Source organism: Palaemon carinicauda, chromosome 5 (assembly GCF_036898095.1).
Source record: "Palaemon carinicauda isolate YSFRI2023 chromosome 5, ASM3689809v2, whole genome shotgun sequence".
Taxonomy (NCBI): Eukaryota; Metazoa; Arthropoda; class Malacostraca; order Decapoda; family Palaemonidae; genus Palaemon; species Palaemon carinicauda.
The window spans coordinates 104901508-104914551 of NC_090729.1; the positions used below are offsets into that span (position 1 = coordinate 104901508).

A 13044-nucleotide genomic window follows, 5' to 3' on the forward strand; every position below is an offset into this window, starting at 1 on the left:
TGACATCACTGGAGATGGAATTTAGCGATCGAATCCCTCGGTGAACACACCCTATGTTATTCCGTCTTGGTTACAATGACCATTTCTCCGCCTTGGGCCGGAAATCAAAGCCCCCTTTGTTTTCTTATCTGATTATCTTGTACACCGTAGTAAGCCATTGATCTCTCGTTTGTTGGGATATATATAAATCCAGGTTAACCTGATTACAGCATCACTTGCCCAAAAAGTCGTCTGTGTGGCTGCTGAACAGAAATCGCAATACCTCGATATCATCTTTGACTACGTAGTGAACACCAAGTACACCAAAGGGGCTTTGGAAAACGAAAAAGTCAGTCTTAGACAACTATACTCTGTTAAATTTACAAAGGTCGAGGTGTAACTAAAGACTAAAACACACGGTACCATATTTCCGATATCGTAGTCTACCTTCTCACCTCTCTAAAGTCTGGTAGTAATCTCCTTTGGGAATCGACCACCTTTAAAAAAAATTATCTTCTCTGAAGCCCACAGCCTAAATGTAACTTTGTTTTCTTTAGTCATATTGTCTCTTACAATTGTTTTTTTTTTATTATTTTTGCTGACAGATCAACATACTCGCTATATTTTCTTGTTATTAGTTTGTTTTTAACATTTCTTTAATGATATAATACCCATTTGCCTTCTTGTTATTTTTGTATTTTATCTATATCCTTCCTTTATTTCTTTTTCCTTGTTTCCCTTCCCAGTAAGGTTGCACCTTGTTTAATTATAATGATAATATGCAGGAAAATGTAAACAATTTCATACATCTAACTTTTATTTTGAAATTAGTCTTTTGACATACACCAGAACTTCTTTGTTGATATAGATGACCACGTAACATTTTTAAAGACGGTGCCTCATTAGAGGACTCGAGACTTCTTACTAAAGAATCAATATATTTATTGATTACCACTTCTTGCTTTGTATCGTCCTCCTGTAATTTTTTGGGGTGTTTTACAGTATTCACTCAAACTTTTTTTGTCACCGAATGCAGAATATAGTTATGGTTTTAATTGTAGAGGTGCACTTCCTCTTAACAGCTTCCATATTTATGGCCGAACTATATGGCACACTAATTGTTGTTGACAAAATAGCGTTGGGAGATGGGAGTAATTTTACCCTTTTTACTGATGCAAGGAGGGTCCTTCAAGCTTTAGAAGACTTTAATTTGAGTAACCCTTTAGTTTTAAATATTTTAGAATGGATTTTTATTATTGGACTGAGAGATATAACAGTTCAATTTGTTGGGTTCTGGCTCACGTAGGTGTATCCAGAAATGCTTCTGCTGAGGTGTGATCAAGAAGATATCCCATTCTTCGTGTTGAATACCTAACATTAAGAATTTGATTTCTAATAGTTGTTAACAGCATTGGAATGGTTTGGTTGAAAATACAAATGTTAGAGGTAACATATGTTATATCCCCATGGAAGTATAATATGATGCCTTGAAAGTGGGAGACTACTCTTTGTCATCTCCTCATTGGGCACATTCGGTTGACACATGAATATATGCTTACTTGCCAACACCAGCCACATTGCGATGACTGTTTGGTACCCTTGATAGTAAGGCATTTGTTGACCGAATGCCCCACTTATAGTAGTGAAAAAAATAGATGGCTGTTTGAGGCTCAATATGAGGATAGCAGGTTCATCCTTGCCAAGCTTCTTGGACATGATGTATCCTACCATAATAGTGGTATTTTTAGCTTTACTTTAGAAGCAGGTCTTCTGACAGCTATTTACCTTTTGAAATATCTATGCTTTTATGGTTTTAATTGAATACTCTCTTATTCTTTATGATAAATGACCTTAGATATCAGATGCAAGAAAACCTCAAATCAATATCAATCAACCAAGAATTTGTAAATTCGAGGAAGATCCTGACAACTAGGAGGAATCCAATCGACCAACTTTAGAGGAGAATGTTCCTCATATGGAAGAGGAAAAAAACATAGATGGCCAATCTAAGACTGCAGCTAAGGCAGCAGAGGGGTTATGGTACCCCCTTAACCCACTGAAGCACTGCAAGCTCTCGGGAACTTGAAGAAAGACATTGCTAGTGCTGTAGTAACGGCCATTGATCCCACCTCTCTTTTCACTGTGGAAACGGACGCCTCAGGTCATGCAATAGCAGCTACTCTGACACAGAATAATCGCCCAGTGGCTTTCTTCTCCCGCACTCTCACTTGCAGTGAACAGGGACATTCTGCAGTGGAAAAGGAAGCTTATGCCATAGTAGAGGCATTGAGGATGTGGAGACACTACTTAATTGGACACCATTTCAAGCTCATCACGGACCAGCGTAGTGTAAAGTTTATGTTTGACTCTAAATCAAACAGTAAAATAAAGAATGACATAATAGCAAGGTGGAGAGTTGAACTCTCATGTTTTCACTATGATATAGTATACCGTCCAGGAACAGAGAACATACCAGCTGATGCTCTCTCCCACATCTGTGGTGCCACTACTTCTGATAAACTCCGAGAACTTCATGAAATCCTATGTCACCCAGGAATATCTCGTATGATGCATTTCGTCCGAGGGCGGAATCTACCTTACTCGGTAGAAGAAGTGAAGAAAATTACCACCTCTTGCCAAGTGTGTTTAGAGCTCAAACCTCGATTCTTCAAATACTCGGGACAACTGATCAAAGCAACCCAGCCATTCGAGAGGCTGAACTTAGATTTCAAAGGCCCAGTTCCCTCTCAATCTAGAAACAAGTACTTCCTCACGGTTGTGGAATAATTTTCAAGGTTCCCTTTTGTTTTCCCTTGCGCTGATATGACCACTCGAACTGTCATCAGTTGTTTGGTACAACTATTTGCTTTGTTTGGTATGCCAGCATACATCCACACTGACAGGGGTGCTTCTTTCATGTCTGAAGAGCTGAAGGATTTCCTGATGAAGAAAGGTGTAGCTACCAGTCGCACTACACCTTATAACCCTAAAGGGAATGGTCAGGCTGAAAAATATAACGGAATTATATGGAAAACTCTAACATTGGCCCTTAAGACAAGAAACCTTGATGTGTCTCAGTGGGAAACTGTTCTCCCAGATGCTCTCCATTCTATACGCTCCTTGTTGTGCACTTCCACGAATAGTACTCCTCACGAGCGCCTTTTCCTGCATAGTAGAAGGTCCACCACCGGCCAATCGTTGCCTACTTGGCTTATCCAAGGAGGACGTGCTCTCCTGAGACGCCATGTAAGACACAGTAAGAACGACCCCTTGGTGGATGAGGTTGAAATCGTAGAGACGAACCCTGAGTATGCTCATGTGAAGCTTTCAGATGGTAGGGCGACTACGGTTTCATTAAGACATCTTGCTCCTATGGCTAGTGACAACCGAGAAAATTCAGATGCTGGGGATCCTGCACCTCAGTCCGAGGTTCTTGAGGAATTGTCAGTTGCGAATGCTCCCCAGGAAATTGCACGTGGTTTCTCCCATGTGGATACTGCTCCTCAGAATGACACTATTCACGAATCACGTACAGTGCCTCAACAGGTAGCCTCACCTCCTCCACTTCGAAGGTCAGAGAGAGTGAGGCAACCTCCAAAGTACCTTCAGGATTACTCCACGTGAACTTAACTCAGAAGGGAAGAATGTGATAAAAATAAACCTGTTTATATTATCCTGTTGTTCATAAGGAGTGTGATGTATGTACCTTCTTAGTTAACACAAATGTTTATTTATGTTTATGACTGTCTGATAATGTTTGTTTTGTTGTTTGCAGTGTACAACTGCAGTGGAATTGTTAATTGAATAAAACCTTAGTTCTGGATACACCGGGTTTACTTCAACATCCAAGGCTAGAAGAACACAAGCCAACAGGACTGGAAGTATTGCCAAATGTTAATACTTTGGTCAGGAAGCTTCCGACAAGGCAGAGTCAAGACTCCTCAGCATGAGATACATAGCCCACAATGAGAAGCTGCAGTCAGAGACTAGGCAACTACTACAGTGGCAGAGGTCTGCCTAGATAGGGTTAGGCCATAAGAAATCCATTGTGTATGCAACCCTAGCCTATATTGTGGATGAGGGATGCTCAAATGCTAGGGAATGTAGACTAGACAAAGAAATTATAGTTCCTAGGACAGTGAAGGATTTATGGCCTAACTAGGAAGGGGAAGGGGCAACTAGACCACTCTTGGCAGAGAGAATTAATCCAGGGAGGGAATAATAACTCACCTAGCTAGGGCCAGCCTGGATAGCTCACAAACTATCCTGTCCACCTATATAGCAACTAAGGACACCTCAGCCACCACAGAACTGAACTGGAAGGGAGCAATGTTCCATAGCAAGTAAATGCACTAGCTAGGCAAAAAAGTGGGGGAATGGAAAGGAAGGGAGGCGGCAGGACAGGAAGGCCTAACTGTAGTATTAGCACAGAGAACGTGTCCTCATGACTGGCTGCCAGCCTACCAAAAACTAAGTAAGGAAGCTTAGTAAATAGGTAAGACAACACGAAAGGAAGGTCTACCTTTCAGCATTAGAAGAAAGTTGGTTGCATTCTAAGGGATCAACTGAGTGTAGATACAAGTCCCCACAACCTGTGCCACCTTGCCAAACACTAATGGCCAAGTAGATGAGTGGAATACTGTTGCCCTAGGAAAATCAAGCTTTAGAATAATTGAAAGACTGCTTGGTTGGTAGGAATTACGGTGTACAAATTGTAAACTCTTATTCACCAAATGGACCTTTAAACAGAGGGGGTACCCCAGGGGAGTGTACATGGCCCAATCTTATTCTGCATCTGTCTATCGGTCTATCAAAAATACTATAAAGGCACCATGTGGAGTTCAAACTATTTGCGATTGCATCACAATTTTACTTCTTTAAATGATATAGACGACACTACTGAAACTCTAAACCGAACCCTTGATAGTGTTAGAGAATGGATGACAATTAACTAAAATTAAATGAGAACAAAACTGAGTTTATGGTGGTGAGAAAGAGAAACATTGTGAGAAGCTTGAGTGATATTCAAATAAACATAATGACTCAGTGCCGATATCTAGTAAAGTTGGTGATCTAGGTGTATTTCTTGTCTGAAACTTCTCTCAATGCCTAAATGAATAATATAGTAAAAACTGCTGGTTATCATCTAAGAAATATTGCTTTTATAAAATGTACCTGGATGAGTGTTCCGTAAAGAAATTTGTGATAAACTGTCTGATTACCAGAATTGCCTACTGTAACTCCATCTATTACAATCTGCCTAAAGTGTAACATGAAAAATTACAAAACATAATTAACAGAGGAGCAAGACTGATAAAAGGTGTCCCACCTAGAGAATGGATCACTTCTATACTAATTGATCTACATTGGCTGCCGATTAAAGTGAAAATTTAATTCAAAATATGTACAATAACTCACCAAGTTATCAGAACTGGTAGTCCAAATTATCTAAGAGAATTGCTACATATTGTGCAACCAATAAATTGTCCTGACACGATAATAGTTACAGATGGTTTTAAAGTATCTGTAGGCTCTAGAGCCTTTAATTATGCGGCCCCGATATTGTACAATAGGCTCCTAGGTGACATACGAATAATTGAAGATAAGGCTTTCAAGAGGAAACTGGAGACATCCTTATTCTGCGAGTGTTACAGTGGTGATCAAACAGTAAGCAAACAATACGCATTATGAAATGTTAAATGCTCCCGAATGAACATCATAAAACAACATTGGAGGTCCTGTAGTTAGTAGGGTTCCCCTGCTGTACAGGACTAGATAAGCAGCCCTTGAATTAAAGTAAGTAGGACAACAATAAAACACCACCCTCTGCTCCCAAGAGAGACCTTCAAGGCTGCAGCTCCCCGCTATCACATTTAGATAGCTAGGGAGGATGGATGGGCTCACGAAAACCATAAGTTTATGTGGTATAAGGTGAGGGTGCAAATGTAAACAAATACCAGTCATGACTGACAGCTAAGAATCAGAGTTAGCCTAAGTCAAGAATGATAGACTACAAACATGCAGAAAATGGCAAAAGGTATAACCCAGAATCATACCACAGTTTTAAAAGAATTTATAAAACATTCTTACAAGGCTATAAAAAGTTTTCCATGCAATTCTGAGTGATTTGGATAAATGAGCTGCCAGCTTTGGCCATGCGACAGCCGCGGCCAAATAACGCTCGCACAGTGCAAAGTTACGAAGGTGGAAAATCGAAATTCTCCAACACAAAAGGAAATGGTGCTCAACTTAGTCGATGAGGAAGAAGCAGAAGCATCCAAGATCTCAAAATCACTCAAAAGGCTATGAAAACATGCAGAAATCCCCAAAGCAAAACCGTCAAGATGGCGCTGCTATAAGGAATGATGAACTAGTGAACATGTTTTCAGTAGCACAATGGTATCGGAGTTGTAACGGCTCTTTCACCCATGCATCCAATTCTATCCCATATCCTTCGAGACAAGGTTAACTCTATTCGGGGAAGGATGGCTGTGGCTTGTTTTAAAACACATCCCTGTTTCATATGCGATATCTTTCATGATATTCGCTCCAGGGGATAGAACTCTGTGATACATCTTAGGAAATATTCTCCGGTATATCACTCGCAGAAATACCCCAAGTAGAAAGCTGCCTCTGAGGAACTTCCATCAGGACTACATACATACATACATACATATATATATATATATATATATATATATATATATGTATATATATATATATATATATATATATATATATATATATATATATATATATATATATATGTATGTATGTATGTATGTATGTGTGTGTATATATATATATATATATATATATATATATATATATATATATATATATATATATATATATATATATATATATATATATATATATATACATATATATATATATATACATATATATATATATATATATATATATATATATATATATATATATATATATATATACTGTATATATATATATGTATGTATGTATGTATGTATGTATGTGTGTGTATATATATATATATATATATATATATATATATATATATATATATATATATATATATATATATATATATATATATATATATATATGATAAATTTTGCACATTTAGATGTGTTTTTCATATTCAAAAAAGCCATATATATATTTTTGATACATTAATGTCTGGATTCTCTTAACGACCTCGGGATCAGAGCCCCAAGCAAAATCACACAAAGACAAGAGCTTGTGACCGGCCGGGAATCGAACCCTGGTCGGCAAGCTTGTATAGACAGTGACTAAACCACTTGGCTAAGTGGTTTAGTCACTGTCTATACAAGCTTGCCGACCAGGGTTTGATTCCCGGCCGGTCACAAGCTCTTGTCTTTGTGTGATTTTGCCTGGGGCTCTGATCCCGAGGTCGTTAAGAGAATCCAGACATTAATGTATCAAAAATATATATGGCTTATTTGAATATATATATATATATATATATATATATATATATATATATATATATATATATATATATATATATATATATATATATATATATATATATATATATTTTATTACTAGCCAAGCTACAACCCTAGTTGGAAAAGCAAGATGCTATAAGCCCAAGGGCTTCAATAGGGAAAAATAGCCCAGTAAGGAAAGGAAATAAGGAAATAAATAAATAATGAAAACATTAACAATAAATCATTCTAAAACAGTAACAACGTCAAAATGGATATGTCATATGTAAACTATAAACAACGTCAAAAACAGATATGTCATATATAAGCTATAAAAAGACTCATGTCAGCCTGGTCAACATAACAACATTTGCTCCAACTTTGAACTTTTGAAGTTCTACTGACTCAACTACCCAATTAGGAAGATCATTCCACAACTTAGTAACAGCTGGAATAAAACTTCTAGAATACTGTGGAGTGTTGAGCCTCATGATGGAGAAGGCCTGGCTATTAGAATTAACTGCCTGCCTAGTATTACGAACAGGATAGAATTGTCCAGAGAGATCTAAATGTAAAGGATGGTCAGAGTTATGAAAAATCTTATGCAACATGCATAATGAACTAATTGAACGACGGTGCCAAAGATTAATATCTAGATCAGGAACAAGAAATTTAGTAGACCATAAGTGTCTATCCAACAAATTAAGGTGAGAATCAGCAGCTGAAGATTAGACAATAGAACAATACTTAAAACAAGGTAGAATGAAAGAATTAAAACACTTCTATAGAATAGATTGATCACCGAAATTCTTGTAAGACTTTCTCAATAAGCCATTTTTTTTTTTTTGTGCAATTGAAGAAGACACAGACCTAATGTGTTTCTCTAAAGTAAATTTGCTGTCGAGAATCACACCTAAAATTTTAAGTCATACAAATTTAAAGAAACATTATTAATACTGAGATCCAGATGTTGAGGAGCCACCGTCCTTGACCTACTTACAATCATACTTTGAGTTTTGTTAGGATTCAACTTCATACCCCATAATTTGCACCATGCTCTAATTTTAGCTAAATCTCTATTAAGAGATTCAGCGACCCCAGATCTACATTCAGGGGATGGAATTGATGCAAAGAGAGTAGCATCATCTGTATATGCAACAAACTTGTTTTCTAGGCCAAACCACATGTCATGTGTATATAGTATGAAAAGTAATGGGCCAAGAACACTACCCTGTGGAACACCGGGTATCACATTCCTATACTCACTAGGGGGCCATCAACAACTCTTTGAGATCTATTATTTAAAAAATCAATAATAATGCTAAGAAACGATCCACCCACTTCCAACTGTTTGAGTTTGAAAACAAGGGCCTCATGATTAACACGGTCAAAGGCAGCACTAAAATCATGGCCAATCATACGGACTTCCTGACCAAAATCAAGAGATTTCTATACAGCATTGTGGATTGTAAGAAGGGCATCATATGCTCCAAGGCCTTTACAAAAACCAAATTGCAAACTATGGAATAGATGATTACATTCAGCAAACCTATTAAGACATTTTGCCTGAAGGCGTTCAAAAACTTTAGATAATAGGGGAGTATTGGAAATTGGGTAGTAATCAGTGAAACTTGTGCTACCACAAACACATTTACATAGAGGAATAACATTACCAATTCTCCAACAAGTGCTTAAAGCTCCTCTTGTTGCTACCTTGTGCAAAATAACAGATAATTTTGGAGCTAAGAAATCTGCTGTCATTATAAAAAACAAAGCAAAAATACCATTTGGGTCTACACCTCCATAAGCATCAGGGTCCATCAACAGAGCTTTAATCTCACGAGATCGAAAAGCTAAATTAGTTAGCTTAGCCTCAGGAAAACAGGAATGAGGAAATTCAAGTTTTTCTTTACTCTTGTTTACTGTCAAAAACATCAGCCAAAAGGGTTGCCTTTTCCTTTGGACAGTGAGTGACTGAGCCATCTGGTTTAAGTAAAGGAGGAACTGTTGCATCTACACCAAAGAGTGCAGATTTAAGGGTAGACCACCATTTATGTTCCTGAGTTATACCAGAAAGGTTTTCTCTTATTGTTAAATTGTATTCCTTTTCAGTTGAGGCATAAACTCTCTGAGCAAAAGCTCAAAGCTGAGTATAGTTATTCCAGGTTAAATCTGATCTGTTACCCTTCCAAAGATGATAGGCCTCCTGCTTCTCCAAATAAGCACGTCTACAATCATCATTGAACCACGGTATGTCCTTCACTCGGTACATTTGCACGCAAGAAGGGATACGCCTATCAATTATGTTGACTAGAATCACAATCAAAGAGACAACAGGTTCTAACTTTTATATAATTGTGACCAATTCAAGCACAAAAGATCATGCAAAATCCCATTCCAGTTGGCTTTGGATTTCATATAAATTTTACAAGAGTATGATACATCAGGGACAGGCTGCTCAGTCTTCACTACTAATGAAATCAAGCCATGATCAGATGTCCCGACTGGAGAACCAACCTTACGAGTTATAATTCCTGGGGAGTCAAGAAATTACCAGGCTTGTGAGTAGCTCCATTTATGATTTGCTCACAGCCTGATTCAGAGGCTTAAGTCTAAAGCTCTTAAGCCATGGCGATCGGTAGGAGAGATAGAACTTAACCACTCCTTATGGTGAGCATTGAAATCACCAACAAAGACAAAAGAAGCCTTTCTATCATCATCTTGTATCTTAGCCATAATGGTAGGAAGACAATGGAAGATAGAATCATCCGTGTCTGGATTCCAGTAGATCGAACACAAATCAAAGTTATGCCTGCCAAAAAATTTTATTACCTGAATCTCATGACATCCACATTGATAGCAGGACTTATGAGAAGCAGGATACTCAGTCCTAATATACACTGCCATTCCCCTGGCTCTAGGGATGGCATCACGCTTCAACATTATTGGCTTCCTAAAATCAGTTATAAGGAGCGCTGATGAGTGCCTCATATTAGAGACCAAAGTTTCTGAGCACAGAAGAATATCATTCTGTCTGGACGCAACTGTAAGGTCTTGGATATTTGCATGAAGACCACGAATATTGCAATACAGAAGATGACATTGATGAAATCTAGGACGTACTGGTCGCTGATTTTGCTCTATGTCTCCAGACAACATAAGAATCAATATAAATAAAAAAGAGACATCATACTTAAAAACTAGATTAACAAGAATTATAACAAAAACAAAATATGTACAGAATTATAAATAAGACTATAGTAAAAAGTCGGAAAAACTGGTTAACATGAAGGAGCCGATACACCATGCAAGGCTAAATACCCTCCAGGATAGCCACTTCAACTGAAGGGAGGACAGTAAGGATGGTTTAGAGAAGAAAAAGAGTCAGAAATGGAAAAGAAAACCTCTTGATAAACCACCAAGCATCCATGGCCCTTTTATTAAGCCTGCCCAACACACTATTTCAAAAACACAAGAGGAAGAAAATAAAAATAATACGATAGAAAAGTGTGCCCGAGTGTACCCTCAAGTAAGAGAACTCTAACCCACGACAGTGAAAGACCATGGTACAGAGGCTATGGCACTACCCTAGACTAGAGAACAATGGTTTAATTTTGGAGTGTCCTTCTCCTGGAAGAGCTGCTTACCATAGCTAAAGTGTCTCTTCTACCCTCACCAAGAGGAAAGTATACTGAGCAATTGCAGTACAGTAATTAACCCCTTGGGTGAAGAATTGTTTAGTATCTCATTGTTGTCAGGTGTATGAGGAAAGACGAGAATATGTAAAGAATAGGCCAGACTATTCTGTGTATGTGTAGGCAAAGAAAAAAAATAAGCCATAACCAGAGAGAGGGATCTAATGAATTACTGTCTGGCCAGTCAAAGTATCCAATAACTCTCTAGTGGTAGTATCTCAACAGGAGGCTGGTTCCCCGGCCAACTTACTACCTACCTACCTATATATATATATATATATATATATATATATATATATATATATATATATATATATATATATATATGTATATATTTCAAATAAGCCTTATATATTAATATAAAAGTGGCTGAGTGGTATGGTCAATGTCATACAGGTATCCTGGACCAGGGTTCGAAACCTGGCCAGTCAGATACTATAGTCTTTTGAGTGATTTTTCCTTGGGCTCTGATCCCGAGGTCGCTAAGAGAATCCAGACTTTAATGTATTAATATATATGGCATATTTGAAATATGAGAAACACGTTTAAATGTGCAAAATTTATCAATTATATATATATATATATATATATATATATATATATATATATATATATATATATATATATATATATATATAGTGTGTGCATGTGTGTATGTATGCATGTATACATACATACATATATATAATATGTATATATTTATATATATATATATATATATATATATATATAAACATATGTGTATGTATATATATAATGTGTATATATTTATATATATATAAACATATGTATATATATATATATATATATATATATATATATATATATATATATATATATATATATATAAAGTAGTATGAACCAACTCAAATGTCTTATTCATACTACTATATATATATATATATATATATATATATATATATATATATATATATATATATATATATATATATGTAGTATGAACTTCAACTCAAATGTCTTATTTTTGTGGAGAACATTGTTACTACTAAATCTTTGCTCTTTCAGATATGAAAAACTGCCTTGAAACTAGTTTTGTTTTCCATTTCTTACTATTACTTTGAACCATATTCTCATTTCTTTTATTTCTTATTTCCAGTACAAGGAGATGACACCAATGAGAAGTTATTACCGTCCAGTCTTACCTTTCGGAAAATATGATACAGAAGTGTTAGTATCCCATGTGAAATCTCCAAACGAATTTTATCTTCAACTTAAGAGTAGTTCTGATTGTTTGACATCCCTGATGAAGGAATTGCAATCACATTACAATTCTTCATTTATGACAAGAAACCTGGATTGGCAGATATTTGCTCCCAAAATAGGTAAGCCTACTGTACTAAATTATTTATGGTAAATATTATATTAACATTTTTGCTTTTGTTATTTTAAGCTAAACAGAAATTGTTGACCCTCGGCTGGTATTTGAAGATTCATGAGAATAATTTATGAATTATAATCTACATTTTCTATTGAACTTTTATGTTCAAATTCTTGGTACTCATAGTCCAGGTTTTCGGACAAGTTGTCAACCTAGGAAAAAAACTATTTGCCAACTATAGCAGGGAGGAAGCCACAGACAGCAAAGTTCCTGTGAAGTGGCTGATTTAAAGGGACATATCAAATTATTGTAGTAGCTTACTTGTGATTTCAGGCTCTTTCTTTTTACTAGAAAAATGTTTAAAGTAAAAATGTAAATGACAAAAATTCTTTTAGTTATGTATGATTTCAAGCACTCAATAAGAGTTATATTTAAATACCAGGCGTATTGGTCAAAAACTTTTTTTTTTGTATTGTTTTGCTCATTGTTAGTCTTGCATATTTTAATTCATTCTTACGCAAACACTAACTTCTGAGTTATTTATATGGGTTATTCCTAGTCTAATTTTATCTTATGAACAGAGAAAACAAAGAAAAAA

General features: G+C 36.2%; 1 protein-coding gene across 1 annotated transcript in view; it reads left to right on the forward strand.

Annotated features, from left to right (window-relative positions):
- LOC137641382 (RING finger protein 17-like) overlaps positions 1-13044 on the forward strand; it is a 1982860-nt gene that overhangs the window by 1165229 nt on the left and 804587 nt on the right. Inside the window, exon 18 of the mRNA XM_068373901.1 lies at positions 12225-12450. Coding sequence (XP_068230002.1) covers positions 12225-12450 — 226 coding nt within the window. The remainder of the gene's footprint in view (positions 1-12224; positions 12451-13044) is intronic.